Below are 17,635 nucleotides of genomic sequence, written 5' to 3'. Positions count from 1 at the left end.
CTATTCATTTTATGAAATAGTTTTGGAATTCATGACTCCTTCATTTCTTCTGTCCTCTCTCCATTCTTCCTCCTTTGCCCCCTCCCTCGTTCTGTAAGACATGGCTAATTCATATAAAGTTAGGGGAATAAAGATGTTTCATGACAACATTTCAGTTCAAATTTAAAATTCATCTATCCCTATAAATCACTGTCCAATTTGGGGACTTGTCTTCAGTTTTACAGTGAGATGGAACTTAATCCAATTTTGAGGAAAGCAGAGTTGAGAATCAATAGCTTGCTTACATGGAATTGAGGAAAAGAGGGTAGAGAAGTGGAGAGGAAAGGGTGAAATTGCTACTAGGCATTTGGGTCTCACTGAGCAGAACAGGGGAATGAAATCCATTCTGATTCCTCAATCTTTTTGCCCAGCTGTCAGACTTTACGCATTGACCTTACTTCAATTATCCGAGATTTTTCTCCTAGGTACAGCATTCCGAAGACAATTGTTTCCCATGCCCACCATCTTTGGTATGAAATTAACTCAAATGATTCATTCAGATTGTAACTTGTGGTTAATGTATATTAAACCTAAAGTTCACAGAAGTTGGGCTTTTTACATGTTGTTAGTAGTAGCAGTTACTTCCACGAACACAGGCTAATTAATCCCACGGGTGGCTTTGTTGGTGTCAAGGGGCACACAGAAGAATGGAGGAATTGTATTTGGTGACACCATTGAGTCATACAACTTTGTGGGGCAGTCTTAAAAATCATACTGATAAGTTAATAAATGTGAATATAAGCAACTGTCATAGCACTCACACATATATTATGCACACATATGTGAATATGTAGGTAATTGTATGCATACATACACCAACATACTATACATGCACCCTCAAGAAGACAGCCTGTGTGTGTGTGTGTGTGTGTGTCTGTCTGTCTCTCTCTGTGTGTTTGTGTTTGTGTGAGTGTGGGTCTGTCTGTCTCTCTGTGTGAGTGTGTCTGTCTCTCTGTCTGTGTGTGTGTGTGGGGGGGGTGGGGCTGTCTGTCTCTCTGTGTGAGTGTGTCTGTCTGTCTCTGTGTGTGTGTCTGTGTGTAAGTCTGTCTGTCTCTGTGTGTATCTGTCTGTGTGTCTGTCTCTCTGTGTGTCTATCTCTGTCTCTGTCTCTGTGTGTGTGTGTGTGTGTGTGTGTGTGTGTGTGTGTGTGTAGGTCTGCCTGTCTCTGTGTGTGTCTGTGTGTGTGTCTGTGTGTCTGTCTGTCTTTCTGTCTCTCTCTCTCTCTCTCTCTCTCTCTCTCTGTGTGTGTGTGTGTGTGTGCACTAGCTTGTCAGTCTGTTCATTAAATTGACTTGGGAGATAGCCGTATAAATATACTCACAATTATGCCACATCCTTAGATTAAAGTATTTATATATTAAAATTTATTCTAATGGATTTTAAAAATAAATTTAGAGTTTGTGCTTACTGAACCCAAATACCAACTTAGAAAATAAAGCCTCTTCGTACGCAGCTAACGTTTTGGCATTAAAAAACAAAATGTAAATGAGATGCTAAGAATCTCAAAAGTGGGTTCCATTATTCAGTGGATAATAATTATGCAGAGGTGGTTATGGATCCTAGAGCCCACTGGGGAGCTGCAATTAAGAAGTACCTGCAGGTGAAGCTTGGGTTTCATCCCCTAGGGCTTCCCCACTTCCTAGGAGTGACTTCTACAAACAGCCCCCAATTCCACTTACCAGGACATCTAAACAACTCCTCTCTTAGGCTTCTGTTTTGTGATTGTTTTCTTCTAGCTTTTTATTCTCCTCCATATTACCAAGGTCCTTGTTTACATGTTTTGATGCAGTTCTACAAGAGAAAGAAATAAATATCGCACAGTCACTCAAAACAAAACAGTGTTCTAGTTTGAAAATATTTCTGAAAAGTAAGCGTCAGGATGGGAAATTACAGATCTGTAAAGATTGGCTGAGAACAACACAGTGGAAAGAAAAAAGTAAGTAAGTCTTTAAGTTGAATAGTATTAACTAATCTTGAATTTAGATTTTACAATTTTGTTGCACTCTGGCATAAGTTGGGCTGATTTTCCTCATGCTACCAGAGAAGTACTTGTTATCATTTCTGATCAGATTTTTATTCTTGGTGTAAAAAAATTTTTGATGTGTCTTCCTTATCCCAATAAACATGCCTTGCTATGAATTTCAACAGGCCCAACGCAATGAACCAAGCCAATGATGGATGAAAACTCTAACTAGAGGGCCAAATTAAGTTTTTCCTTTTTTCTTGTTTATCTCAAAATTTTCCATGCCTCCCCCAAATCTGACTAATATAAATTATAGATATGAAGGTGGGGAGGTGGGTTTGCATGATTTCTCAGACTTTGAGTACATCTGTGTATCTGTGGAGAAGTACTATACTGAACACCTAATACCCACCCAAGCCAATGCACCTATCTGAGGAAAATTTGGTGACTTTTGAAAAATTACCTATATAAATATAAATAGTACTGAACTCAAGAAATCAAACAGTGACAGACCTTTACATTCCAACAGCTACTCCTTCCTCCCCAAGGAGCCCTAACTCAGTTTCCACAGGTTAGATTTAGCTGTTCATGCAATTTATAGATTAATAGGATCATATCCTACCTATTCATTGGTATTTGACTTTTTAGTGAAAGTCAGCTTTTAAGTCTGTTACCTGACTCATTGAGGTAAAAGAAGTCTGTGGGGTAATGGATCATGCCAAGAAACTTGGTAAGGTTGAGTGAATTTAAAAAACCCGGCATCTGCCTGAGGACCATAGGAGTTTGCCTGCTTCTGACCAGATTCCTGGCCTAGAGCAAGTGCCTTACCTATATTTTATCCACAACACATAACATAATGGATGGAATATGGGTGGGAACAGAGCCATTTATTCTACTGCACTGACCAATTCAACACACTATGCTTCAATGTCCACCTTCTCATCTTCCTGACATTATCGTCACATCTTACTCCTGTCGCACGTGGAGGAAGTTAAAACTCCTATACTGTAACGACAGAACTAGAATGATATCATACTTCATGATTTCAGGAGCTGCTGTGGTCATTCAGACAGGGTATCCCAAATATCCTATGAGATATTAATCATATATTTTAATAACTGTAGTTTTTGTACAGTCAAGAAATCATGACAATTGAGAGAACACATCTCTTATAAAATTATTGCTTTTATATTTTGGTATTATGATTTAATTATATCATTTCCCCATTCCATTTCCATTCTACTCTAATGAGATGCTTTTTAAACGTAGAGTTAAATGACTGAAGATAAAAAAATGAAGAATACAAACTTATAAAAATACAATGTGGTTAGTATAGCTGTGCTAATATCAGACAATCAGAGACTCATAAGGCACATTGGTAGGCTATATTTTACCTGCAATAATAAATTTTGATAGATCAAGAAGACATACCAATTAAAAGGCTATGCACCTAATAAAAGTAAAAATAAAAAGTAATATAAAGTAAAAATTAATAGAACTACAGGGGTGAATAGATAGAGAATAGAATTCAATATCTCTTTCAGAATAACCGAACGGACAGTTAGATGAATAATTGGTGTGTGTGAGCATGCAAAAATGATATGTTCTAGGCTACCTCTCTGCTCACAGATATTTTAAAATATTAAAACATAAAAATGAGCACCTCAATTTTCCGCTGAGAGGGTGGGAAACAGGAATAAAAAAGGTCTGTGATTTCTAAGAGAAGAAAATCAAATGAGCTGTCCTCTCTGATCACATGGGTTTCTTGCCAGTAGGCACTGTCTGGACTGTGTTTCAAAAATGAGGGCACAAGCAAAACACAGATCTCGGGAAAAGTCCAATGTGGGGGCAGAATGAAGTCAGGGGACTTACTGGAGACGGTGAAACTATGTAGAGACGAATACGGGCAATTCATAGGGGGCGTTCCTTGATTCCTTGTCTGCCTATGACATCAGATGTGCCTATCCTAAAGACATTTAAGATGAACCTTCAAAGGTATTAAGCCAATTCATAAATAGTTTGAATGTGACTCTAAACAGAAATCAGTGTGTAACAGCACAGCGCCAAAGTGCACACCGACTAATAGAAAATTACTGAAATTAGGTAGAACAGACGTCATAGTAACTATGTGAAAACTGGGTGAATACAGACTCAAGTAATTAAATTGGCAGTCGTGCCTGATAAAGGAGGAATTAAAATGTTTTCAAACTTGTAAAGAAAAAGATGTATGGGAACCAGGAAATTCTAAAACTGAAAAACACCTTGAGCCAAGAGCTACAAATTAGAAACTGCAAAATCATGGTGATTCATCTGATAAGCTTATTAACACCTCAAGCACTGAGATAAAAAAATACCTGAAAAAAGAATATAACTATAAAAATAGTTCAATAGAAATTCTAAAATGAAACAGGCAAAGTTTTGTGGATGTGCATGCACATGCTTGTGTGCACGCGCACGTATTGTGTGTGTTGTGTGTGTGTGTGTGTGTGTTGTGTGTGTGTATGTGTTTGCAGGTGCATGCATATGGAGGCTGAAGGAAAACCTGGATGTTTCTACAGAAGTACCATTACCTCTGTCTGTCTGTCTGTCTGTCTGTCTGTCTGTCTGTCTATCTGTCTAAGCCTTTCACTGGTCTAGAACTCGAGACATCTTTAAATTGTTCAATATTCTGAAGATTGAAGGCTTGAAACTCTCTACAAAAGAGTACATATCCAAAAGAACTGAAAGTGGAAGACTAACATCATTCTGAAGAACCAATCTGTCAAATTTGAAAACCTTCCTGTCAGCAGACGTGAACCCCGGTGACGTCACGGTTTTAGACTGCAGCAGTGGATCTCAAACTTCCTCATGCTGTGCCTCTTTAGTACAGTTCTTCATGTCGTGGTGACCTCCCAACCACAGAGTTATTTTCCTGGCTACCTCATAACTGCAATTTGGTACTGTTCTGAGTCTGTATCTGATGTGCTGGGTGTCTGATATGTGCCCCCTATGAAAAGGTCATTTGACCCTCAGAAGTGTCGTGACACACAGGGTGAGAACCACTGGACTAGAGTAAAGTGATACCACAAACATCCATTCAAACTAAGTACAGCTCTAGAAGGAGGAACTGAGAAGGAAATTGAAAAGGATACTGCTCATTATTCTAAGAAACAATAAACTGGACATGGTGGAACACAGCTTTGATCTCAGAAATAGAGATTCTGGGGCAGAAGTGCACTAGACCAAGATCAGCCTGTGCTACACAATGAGATCCTACTCTAATGACAACAAAAGAAAAAAAAATGTTGGAGCAAAAAATTATATCAAAGATTGTGACGATTATAAATATGTTGACATAAGTAATACCCTAAAATACCATTACAAAATATGTAAATATCATTACAAAAATATGTAATGGAAACAGGAAAGCACATGCTTGCAAATTTTTCACATTACGCAGCATATAATTTCATATATTGGAAGACACATAAAGGACTAAGATGATTTAAATGGTTATTTTTCACTTGACCCTGATCATTCCAGAAGACTTCACCCATCCATCACAAACGCACTTTTGTTTCAAGTGCTCTCAGGAATCATTTGAATACAAACAAATCCTAATCTAGTTCATACCAAAATGCTTACAGGAGCAGACAGTGTTACCAACAGTAACCAAAGTTATATGACTAATATGTGGGATTCAATAGACCGCTAGTCATGTGATCACAAAGAATGCACTGAGGGATTTAAAAAATATTTTAAACCTAATAAGTAGAAAAACATGACATACTGCTATGTACGGAATGTACGTAGCACAGTGGTGGGCTGGGGTGATGGGTAGGCAGTTAGGACCACTGCCAGCTCTTGCAGAAGACCTGGATTTAATTTCCAAAACCCACATGGTGACTCACAACCATCCATAACTCCAGTCTCACACCATCTTCTGAACTGTATGAGGACCAGGCACACACACGATACACATATACCTGCATAAACAAAATACCTGTATATTTAAATAAATACAAATTAAAAACAAAACACTTAAATAGTAGGTGGTACCTTACTCCATGTGATATTGGTGCTTTAAATGCTGTGGTATAAAACACAAAAGCTTTAAAAAAAATCCTTGTCCTCTATTTTTATTTCACACACTTAGGGAAAAAAGAGCATGTTAAATCTAAATAGCATGGAAAGTGAAGAACTATCTATGCATGAAAAGAGTGAAATCGAAGGAACCGGGAAAGGTACAATAAAAAAGCTGATGGGATTTTAATTTCCATCCTGTTTACTTTATAGGTGGTAACAGTTGCCCGGAAATTCATTGCACATTATGTGAAATCATAAAATATGAAAGAAAAGAAAGAGGCACCAAGATGAGAGTGGTGAAGTGATTTTCTGGAGGGAAGTTACAGTCCTCGGGACGATTCTGGGTTTTCTTCAGTGTGCCAATCCCAGACAAAAGCAGTTGGAGTCATCCTTGTGTGACGTAAGGGAAAAGAGACTGCCACATATAACACAAAACTTGAAGTGTATTTATGGAATATGTGTTGGTCAGCTTGAGGCCGGTGGCTTTAAAATTTATAAATGAACAGGAAACAAACCAATAAAGAAGAGTAAAGAGATAGAAGTTAACAGCAAGGACTTCGTGTCTTAGTGCCACTTGCTGACACTGTCACCGCTACCTCCAAGGTCAAGTGCTTCACAAGAACGACACTGTTTATTCTCAATACATTCCATTTTTACAAGGAAATCAGTAAGCCTGTCTGCAGTTACATTGCTGGTAAGTAGCAAAGACAGGAATCAGACTTGGATCTAGACTCTCTACACAGTGCTGTTCAGGTGTGCTACCCTGCTAAGCTCTACTACTGTCAGATAGGCTGATGGTGGCGTGGGAGGAGTGGGAAGAAAGGAAGGAGGACACCCTTGAGTGCACGTGTACAGGTAAGGTTTGCACACACTTTAGTGAGAACTTCTCTCTTAAACAATTTTTATTTTATTTTTGAGTTTATAATATAATTATATCATTTCCTTTTTCTCTTCCTCCCTACAAAATTTCTGTATGTCTCTCCTTGGTCTCTTCCAAATGCATGGCCTTTTTTTTTTCATTAGGTGGAATTTTTGAAATATGTATCTTTTAATCTTGGAAAGATTCTAGAGATTGGAAAGAATTACATGGGTTATATCTTCATTTCCAACAAACAAAGGTAAGATTTTTTTTAAGTCACTCCCTTTAGTAAAGTATGTATTAACTGATTTGAAGGACAAAACACTTCTAAAGCACTTGTCCTTTATAAATGGATTAATCTATAAATTATGATCACTTCTTGTATTAAATATTTTTTTATCAATAACTTTTTGGTAACTTTGGTTGTAAGAGAAAATTTAAATCATAGAACTTTTGATATATATTTATTTACATTTCAAATATTATTCCCCTTCCTGGTTTCCCCTCTGGAATTCCCTATCCCATCCTCCCTTCCCCTGCTTTTATGAGCGTGCTCTTCCACCCACCCACCCACCCAGCCACCCACTCCCCCCTCCCTGCCCTGGCATTTCCCTACACTGGGGCATTGAGCCTTCCCAGGACCAAGGGCCTCTCCTTCTATTGATGTCTGACAAGGCCATCCTCTGCTATACATGAGGCTGGAAATCAAGGAATCTTAATAAATGAAGATGGGAGTGGAAAGAAATTCTAGCTTACACCATGAAGTGTAACGTGTGAGGCAGAGAGGGGAAGCATGAGCTTCCTTGGTGTCCTGGCTAGTTTTACGCCATCTTGACACAGATAAAGTCATCTGATGAAGGAAACCTCAACTGAGAAATATGGCTACAGGCAAACCTGTTGTGGTGGATGCCATGCAGAAGGGTCTGCATTGGGTTGGTGAGCTTACTGGAGATAGCCCACTCTTGGACAATTTTCCTGCAGATAAATATGAAAACAAACTTTCATAAAAATAATATTGTCTAGGTGAATTAATGATTTTACAGAACTCCTGATTTGATTTAAATAGTTTTAGGAAGATGGGGGTAATTGATAGAAAATTTAAGGAGATGGTTTAAGTTGTTTTGCCAGAAACATATAATAAAGTTAGAACTAAGAGCAGAAAGTGCTCCCTCCTTTGTAGAACAGTAGGGGCTGCACAGGTTAGAGGAGAAGGTCGGTGAGCTTCCATGCATCGTGGTTACATAATTGTACTAGGAAGAGAGACGTAGGCTTGCGGCAAGTTAATGATCAAAGGAAAGGTTTCATTCTAGGTAGGTTCTGAGTTTCTGGATTGTGTGATCTAGGGATGTGGTCACAGGCTTTGGTGTGCACCGTGAAAAGGCATGGCCGTGAACAAAGAAAGTAATTCTGAGCACAGCATAGAGAATGGGTGTTCAGTCTAGCTGAACAAAACTTCAAAACTAGGATGTAAGATTGATTATCTTTTTCTTGGTAAATACAAATTGTTGTCAGGTAAGCATAGGAAAAAACTTGCTACTATAGACTTGGCTTGCTTAAACTTTGTTAATCAGTGACAAAAGAATTGTTGCTCTGGGGTTAGGATGAATTTGTGGAGAGAAAGCTAGACGGGAAATGTTTACTTAGGTATGAGTTTCAAAGGAGGATTACACAATCAATAATCCTGTTGTAGTTTCCTTTCATGTAATGAGTTAATCTTTTTTTGAAGAGTATGCTTTTGTGATTGTTTTTTAGAGAATATGTAACTTGTGGTATGAGATAACCGTTTTCTTCCAGAGAACATTGTTGTGGATGCTATAAAAAGGTTAAGAGAATAAAAAATAAAGTTGTTGGAGCCTGTTGCAACTTTGCTCCATACATCCATACGCCAAATGTATATAGGAGCATGTATGCACAGTAGTTAGAGTTTCGCTCCATCCATGAAATGTGAGTATGTGTATGTATGTATATATGTAAAATGGTTGGCATTTGCCCATTGGAGCATGCTTCATCCACCAAGTGTGTGTGACTGTGTGACTGCTTTACACCATAGCTGACCCCACGTTCCTTCCTTGGATCACTGAACACATTGTTAGAGCTGGTTTTAATGCTATTTTCTTAATTAGCGATTGATATGGGAGGACAAAGCCCACTGTGGGTGGTGCCAAACCAAGGCTGTGGGGTCTGGGGCAAGCCAGTAAGCAGTTCCCCTCCATTGCCTCTGCATCAGCTCCAAGCTCTAGGTTCCTGCCCTGTTTGGTTCAGGTCCTGACTTCCTTTGATGATAAACAGTGACTTGGAAATGTAAGCCAAATGAATGCCTTCCTACCCAAGTAGCTTTGGTCCTGGTGCTAAACGATCTCGTTCTCTATAACAGAGGAAAGAAACAGCACACAGGGATGGTGTGCGGTTCCAACACGAGAAATGTCTAGTTGAAGAACAGAGCCCAACAACTCATGTCACAGAGCTGTAGCCAAAGGCCACATGACTATTAGGCAGACCAGTCTAAATCCACATCTCATTTCACATCTGAAAATGCAGTGCTGTGAAGAATCTGAGGATGTGATTTTAAGAACCTCTCAAGAAGCTCTTACCAATGATATCATTAAGTGATTACTTGGTTTTAGAGTTCTAGGAAAGAAGGTAGAGAGGTAATGTGTGCTTCCCTCTATGGGTGGCTTTATTTTAGCAATAATTTAGTGGGGGTGGGGGAGTGGGAAACTGAAAAGAGGTTCTTGAGCATGTAAAGCCAACAAATACAGCCTAATGCTGGGAGGTATCATTAAAATAAATAAATAACCCTAGAATTTTATATTTGTATAACAAAATACATCATACTGAAACGATTCAATAGGTTTTATAGTTTTCAAAAATAGGCATGCATGTATCCAATCCACGCAAAACCCTCTTAAAGAGAGAAGAAGTCTTAACTCTTCCTGACCGCAGGGTTAAATCCTGTGATTTATATTTTATGCTATGCCTAAAATATACCACATAAAGGTGCCAAAGCTGTGAGTTTCAGGACAGGCACCTCGGCATTGGAAAATTGCTGCTGCCAGCAGACTGACCATTGACTCCTGTGCAGGTGATTAGGGGCATAGCCAAGATGATACTTATTTTCCCCTCTTCCCTGGTCACAACTGTCAGCAGAATGAGTTTGCTCTTGGGTCAACCTTAATGAAAAACCAGACGTGGAGGAGAGAGCTCTAATCCCAGCTGAGAGGGGGCAGCAATTTCTTGACTTAGAGAACAAACAGTGGGTTTATGGCTATCACTGTCAGATTGCTGTCCCTAGACTTTGAGACTGTTCTGAGAAATTCCTCACGAAAATAAGGAATGTGTATATCCTCTGCTTTAAAAAAAAAAGTAAAAAGGAAACATCAGGAATAGCCTTTCCATTTCAGCTAACAGTGACTACTTGGACCTTACAGCGAGCAGAATATTGAAGGATAAAAATGAAGATAATAACCCTGAGTCTCCATGAAAACAAGAAGATCCTATTGCACTCCACAGCATGACTCTGTGTCTGTTAACTGTTCTGATACTGAGAGAGAAAACAGCCTGGTTCACGGCAGGGAGAGATATGCTTTCCTCACCTTGGAAAAGATAACGAAAACAACAATGATTTGCTTTTCTCTGAGAGCTTCATTTATAAGTTTACACACTACAAATACTAAAAGGCACCTATTTCTTTCTTGCTACAGAGGTAGAAATTGAGTTTGTGAGATATTAATAACTTCAATTTCTTCCAAATACACACGGATCCAAGGTTACTCATGACAGGGTCAGGTAGTTATAGTTTTCCTCACAAACACACTGTGATCTTTTAAAAATATAAATGCTCTGTTTTGACGTGAGCCCTTCCCACTGAGGGCTTTGGGGTCAGAACGATATTAAGAGAGGAGCCCTGGTTCCGCACTTAGTGGTCAATGGCGCTGTAATTAAGAAGACAGGCCACCATATCCTCTTCACCCCATTTCCCTTTTCCTTTATGATTTATAATTTATGGTTGGAAGGAATAACGGGACACTTTCTTTTTTTTTTTTTTCTTTTTCCTTCTGGATGCTTGCCAAATTGTAAGTAGAAAAAAAGAAAAGGCCAAAGTTGGATGACCCTGTCTTTTAATGCAAATGGAGAGGCCATGCCAACCCCGATTGTGTGGCATGTTCCTTCCTGTGGCACGATGCTAAATGTACAAAGGCAAAGTCCGATGAGGCATCTTAATCGAAAAGCAGTACTACTGAGGCCACAGCATGCATATGAATTTATAGAAGCATATGAATATATAAACGAATGTTCTCTTTAAACCCACTTGGTAATAATTTTTTCCCTTATCTTTCCAATGATGTTTACCGTAACTGATTCAAAGAACATCCCTCAGATGTTGCTAAACCTCCACTGCTTTGCTAAGTGCATTGCAAAACGCTGGTCTTAGAGACTGAACTGAAATCTCTCACGTTGAGTCTGCACTTCCTCTGCCAGTATCTAAAGGGGCTCAACACTCACTCATATTGCATGAATGTCAGCTTATTCCAGAGGATCAGGCAAGGGATTGAAAGCGTTTAGAAATCTGAAGCATCCCACACATTTTTTCAGAAAAGTCTCTTTGTTATATAAGATGAGAGCTTCTGTTATTATGATTACCGATGATATTAAGTCTATCAAATTTGTTACACTTTTCAGTTAAGTAGTAGTCAAGGCTGGACCTTAACTTAAAGGGAGTGCTGGAAGCTTGAATTAATGACAGTATTAAAGAAAGTGTCCAGCATTTTTTTTTAATCTGTGATTTGAATTTGTGGTTGCCATATGGTAAGAGTTAATGTAACACAAGGATACATTCCTTTTAGTTATAGAATATTTGATGTCTGATGAGAAACTAGCCATTAACAGAGTATGATTAAGATGTTGATGGTTCTCTTAGGACTTGGAATTCATTTACCCCTAATGCAGAGGTCCAAAGTCCATGTCTCAGCTTGTTTTTCTGATACAGAGACTTTTGTGTCATTTTTAAAATAGGAAGTCCTAGAAGAAAGAATGAAACCTAGATCCTAGGCTTTCAGATGTGTTTCTCATCATGCATTTATGAGTTGGGATGTATTTTTGATCATAAAGAAACTTTTGCAAATACAGGGAGAATTAGTATAAGATTACTATATTGCTGTATTAGAATACTACTTCATGGCAATTTTGCATTTCTTCTCACATGGTATAAGCACTCCTCTTTAGATTTTCCATAGGTTCCCTACCTGTAACTCTATTGGTATATTTGGACGCTAAATGTTCATATATAATATCCATCATCAACTGTAATGGCTAACTTTATATATCAACTTGATTGGGCTATGTCATATCCAGACATTTGTCATACTGTATTCTATTGTGTCACTGGGTGTTTCTAGATGTGATGAACATAGTTATCAGTAGACCTGGTAAAGCTGATTGTTTTCTCTTATGTCTGTTTGTCATCCAACCGTTAAAGGTACCAAGAGAATGGGAAGGCTTAGTAGGGGAGCAGGACCACCTCCAGCCCCAGCACTTACTTTGGAACTTGTTCTACTCTCTAGGCTCAGGCTGAAACTCTGACCCTTCCCACTCTCCATCCCATTGGGTCTAGATTGAAACTTATCCCATCGGTTTTCCTAGGCCTCAGCCTTTTGGACAGAGGCTCGAGCTGGACACCTATTCTCATGCACCTCCAGGTTCTGGCTTAAAGATCTGGAGACTGCAGCTTCAACGACCATGTAAGGTAATTCTCCACCCTGCCTCTTCCCCCTTCCTCCCTCATTCCCTCTTACATACTTCCTGCCTTCCATCCCACCCATGTCTGAACACACATTCCATTCTCTGAGAAAGTCTAACCAACATACCACCTTTCCCAGCTGTGTCTCCCTGCCACAAACTCCACTCAGCTCTGGAGCTCGCACAGTTAAGGGGTGAGATTAAGATTATGTAGGTTTGAGTTCACTTCATCTCTTTTACTAAGATGTATGTCTTGATATTTTTAGACAGATTAATTCAGACATAATAAAGCATAAAAAAAAATAAGTTCCAGATTGGTACGAGCTACAGATATTCTGTTGTGGAATATCTGTGTAGTTTATTCACTTAGAAGAGGTAATTTTAGAGTCCTTATCTGAATCCAGGATTGTGTCCTAGAGTCACCAATGGGACTTTCAAAGTTCCAAAAGGCAAGCCAAACACACAAGTAAACTAAACCAAATCAAACCAAAACCAAAATAAGTAGTAATACAAAATTCCACATTCCATTTTTCCCTTCTGTTGGCAATGTAGTCACTGTGAACTCACATACAATGTCATCAGCCTAATGAGGAGGATGTGTCTGTCTTACAGAAATAATGTACTTCTAAATCTTGACATGTACTTACCAGTAATCATCATTAACTTCACCAGATACTTACTATAAGCCCTGTTAGAAGACCTTAAAGGCCCATCCTGCATGCCGTACTTTATGATTCTAATAATTTTTAATCTATCCTTATGTAAAGTGTTTTAAAGGCATTTGTAGTATTTTATCTAATCAATGTTTTCATTAGGGCCAAAGTAATGATTTTTTTCCACCTCTTAATTAGGTTCTTACATGGGATAAAGTCATTTAACTAGAACATAGATGATCTCCTCAGTTCAGTGGCAATTTTATTTCTGGCCAGTTCAGGCACACCTCAGTCACAGGCCCCGGACTATGGACCTTCTTTGAACTAATCTTTATGAACTTCAAACAAAAACTTTAAAATGTTTTACATTTAGGTCATATGTGCTTTAAAAAAATTACCTAGGTAGAAAACAACAACAACAAAAATAACTGGTCTCAGAACGTTGACTTAACAATGCTAAGGAGACATGAGCACAGTCCAGGCCACATCCTTGATGGTTGGTCCTGCACTCTCTATGAAGTAAAAGAAAATGTGGTGTGCTCCATTTGGTGATGTGTCCATATTAGTCTAGAAATTGCCCACAGCAGGGGCAAGCACACTCCGCATGCTGGTTTGGTTCAGGTCAGAGGCTGTGAAGAGCAAGAACCTTTCTGTACAACTTACTTCGATTTCTTCATGTACAGCCAGTAGACGACACCGGCGACGAGGGCGGCGAGGAGGAGACCAACCACAATGCCCACAATTAGTTTGGCCTGGTCATTCACCTTTTCTCTGTTTTCATCTACGACAAAGAAGAAAAGTCCGTGTAGCTATAGCCAGTGCTACGGAGTTTAAAAGGAAGTTGGTGTTGTGTTGACAGATTGTTAATGACAGCTAAGGATCACTACTGTGGTTTACATGCAAACTTGTGATTTTTTTGAAGGGTAAAGTTTATTTTTTAGAATTTTGACTATCTTGTCTCATTTGGTATTGAAATTCAAGTCAAATTTTTGGACAGCTAAGAAAGTCACTCAGACAAGGACACTTCGTAAGTCTTGAGCTGATAGTCAAGGAAGGAGAGTCTGTGGCATAGTACCTACCACTTATATCGTCTGCCTCATCGTGTTCTGGAATACTTACTGAAATGAAAAATGTTAATATGAAATTAAAAACAAAATCTGTTGATAAATGAAAGACACCTTTACCATTATAGTATGATGTAATAATACTTAGATAAAACAGCTATTCTAGAGCTAAGGGTAAAGAAAAATCACACTTCATAGAGCAAAAATTTCCCTACAATGTTCGTACAGAGGAATTAATCTTAAGGACAAGAGTTAAGAATACACATATTTTAATGTGCTAGAGAAAATTTATAACCAATAAGCTGCAGTATTTATCTAAAATCTATATTAATTCCCTACTGTCTGTGTCTTTCACTAGAATTCCTTTTTGGGAGGAACAAGAGGCCCCTGTTAAATCTATAATACTGTGTTTCTCATCTGTGCTCGACTTTCTCTGCCCCTATTTAGGAGAATTCATTTCCATTTGTTGGTGTAAAGGGCTAGTAATGACGTCCTCAAATCAGGAGTTGGGGTTGAGGTTATATGTAGGGTACTTTGGGGATTACATCATCCCCTATATGATATTTGCCAGACTTCCAGGTTGCTGATTGTGCTGTGGTTTTAGGTTTCATTAAAATTCAGTGCACTCCTGGATTATAGTTAAATTACATAAATATTCTTTAGCGTGCCTAGAAATGCATCAGAATTCTCCGTGGTGTTAGATTACAATTCACTCCTACATTCCTCATCTTAAGTGCTCAGATAGGACAAAGTTTGAAGATGACTGCTTTACATATTGAGAAAGCTGAACTATCTCATTTAACAGGTTAGTGTTTAAAAAAAAAGTTCCGTTAAAACAAAAGAATAAGGCTGGGTTCTCTCTAGGTAGTGCAAATCAATACCCAGTGAATTGCATTGTGAGAAGTCAATGATTGTATTTTAAAGTTAATTTTGTTTAGTTCTTCTCTCCAGCTCATCCACTGGGCCTTTATATTCCAGTAGGAATGTGAGGGACCATTATCTTTTGAAAATGTTTTGTCCTATAAATTCCTAGCTATTACATTCGAAACATACCAATGTAAGGATTCCAACTGGTCAAGAAATAAACATTTGGCAGCAGGTCAGCTAACATCCTGTGTAAAAGTGAACCTTACTCTAGGTCAGTCCTGGTTTAACGTTGCCATGGTAACATAGCAATGGGAATAGTAACGGGCCTGAAAATGGTATCTAATTTTCCAATAAATCATGGTTTTCAAAATGTTTTCTCTCTCTCTGAAAAATATATAAGCTAGGATTTCAATATTGACAGATACTTCAATTTTCTCTAAGATGATTTCACCTATTTTCATTATGATTCAAAATCAATGAGAGAAGGGAAACTTTACAACCTGATTTGTATTAATTCTTGTAACATTTTTGCTACCAATTTGTTAATTGGCCTAATTTGTGGCATTTCTGTATACAATAGGGGTAGGATAAAGATATAACAAACTGTAATGCAAACTAATGGGGAAACTAAAAATTTATTGATTGTATACCTTTTACAAGATTATTTTAAAATAATCATGGAATTCTCTGACTCTGGTTCCTTAGTGTGGATTAAGTACGGGCAACTGGTTTCTTATTTTCTCATCCTATCCTGGGAAAAGTGTCTGAGTCCTAATATATGAAGTGACTTAAACTGTGAAGACAAGGGTAGTAGAAAAATGGAAACCAGGAAAAAAGAAAACAGAACCTCATGGCGATGATACCAAAAATGCCAAACAAAAGCGTGAAACTTACCATGATGCAGTACAGGGAGATGGAGCTGAAGATGTTAAGCTAATGAAGAATAACTTCAAATTTTCTTACGGTTTTAATGCCAGAAATGAAATACTCACTCGCAGAGACATTCAGGGAGTTTACTGTTCTCTCCAGTTGGTTTTCTGCTGTGCAAGTTAATGTAACATTCTCCTCAGGGGAAATGATAATTTTACTATAATACCTGCCATTAATATAAGGAGACTCCTCTGTCTGGAAGAAGAAAGGAGAAGAGTTTAGAGATGGAGATGCACTTTGAGTCTGGGAAAGAATAGTGGCAGATGCCATGGGCCAGTGCGATGTCCTACGGTCTGTTTTTAAGGGAGTGTGGAATCCATAGATAAGGACCGTCCAGGTCATCTACAGCTTTATAGTGGGCAGAAATGAGATTAATAAAGCAATGATAGCATCTCTCTGTCTATGATTCTTTGGGGAATTTTAACACAGCAATCAGCCTCCCTCCCCCCACTTCCATAGATGCTCAGTGTCAGTTAAATTTTTCATGATACTTGTTCCTAAGCATATTATTAATCTTGTTCCCTTCGAATGTGTTTGTGAATGAGGTCAGTGGTTTTTTTTTTTTTTTTTTTTTGAGGGAGGGTAGACATCTATCCTCTTATATCAATTCTTTACAGAGGGCATCTATTCTCTTATCTCATATCTCTTAATCATAAGATGTTACATCCAAGTGCAATATATATAGGATTTGTTTTTTGATAAATAAAACTATTTGTTTCTCTTAGACTTTTTCTTTGTCAATAAAAAAGGTGGATCTTTCAATGATGGCTTAAGTGCTTTGGTTTTTCTGAGGTACAAATCGGGCTGTTTCTGGATGTGATACACTCAAATGTAAGAAACAATGCAACAGTTTTGATTTGTATTTCCTTACTAGGAACATTTCCTTAAGTGCTTCTCAGCTATTTCTGTCTGATCTCTCAAGAATTTCCTGTTTAGATTTGTATCCCATTTTTTGAGGTTCTTTTGTTTTTTACTTAACAGACTTTTCACATATATATTATGGTTTCCAATTTTGTATTTCTATGGGACCTTTGAGGTGAGAATGTATGTATTTATGTGTTTCTTGTGCCTTTTCTTTCCCATATTCCAGTTTGTTTTTAATCTTACTTTATTTCTTTTTAATGCTTGTTTGTTTTCAAATGAGAGAAAGAAAGGGTATGATTTCAGTGGACATGGGAGTAGGGAAACTGTAGAACTGTAGTTAGAACATATTGCATGAACATAGTTTTCAATAAAAGAAGGAAAAATAAAAAAAAAGGAGTGCACATATTGCCTGAAAAGTTTTGAAAATATTTTTAAAACATTAAAAAGGAAACAATGTAGTTCGGTCATTCTTAGGATTAGACACCAACACAATGCAACTCAAGCAAGTATGCCTTCATACCCTTTCCTTGGTCACTTATTTTGACTGTATCATCTGTTTTTCTGTCGTGGCTTTGTTTTTAACTGTACTGTATGT

At 38.0% G+C, this 17,635-nt stretch overlaps 1 protein-coding gene across 8 annotated transcripts in view; it reads right to left on the bottom strand.

Annotated features, from left to right (window-relative positions):
- Nucleotides 1-17,635, bottom strand: part of Alcam (activated leukocyte cell adhesion molecule) — a 201,793-nt gene that overhangs the window by 2,726 nt on the left and 181,432 nt on the right. For 3 of the 8 annotated variants that reach the window (NM_001431413.1, XM_087576962.1, XM_087576963.1), the window contains 4 exons: nucleotides 16,239-16,367; nucleotides 14,395-14,433; nucleotides 13,979-14,096; nucleotides 1,719-1,830 (listed from right to left, as the gene is read on the bottom strand). In NM_001431413.1, the coding sequence (NP_001418342.1) occupies nucleotides 1,743-1,830; nucleotides 13,979-14,096; nucleotides 14,395-14,433; nucleotides 16,239-16,367 (374 nt within the window). In that variant the 3' untranslated portion in view covers nucleotides 1,719-1,742. Of the gene's footprint in view, nucleotides 1-1,718; nucleotides 1,831-13,978; nucleotides 14,097-14,394; nucleotides 14,434-16,238; nucleotides 16,372-17,635 lie in introns of those variants that run through there. The other 5 variants (NM_031753.3, XM_087576960.1, XM_087576961.1 and 2 more) reach the window with 3 other exon arrangements.

This window comes from Rattus norvegicus, chromosome 11 (genome assembly GCF_021556685.1).
Source record: "Rattus norvegicus strain SHRSP/BbbUtx chromosome 11, alternate assembly SHRSP_T2T, whole genome shotgun sequence".
In the NCBI taxonomy this organism is placed as follows: domain Eukaryota; kingdom Metazoa; phylum Chordata; class Mammalia; order Rodentia; family Muridae; genus Rattus; species Rattus norvegicus.
Note: the sequence above shows the minus strand (reverse complement) of the source record. Positions and strands in the feature narration are given on the sequence as shown.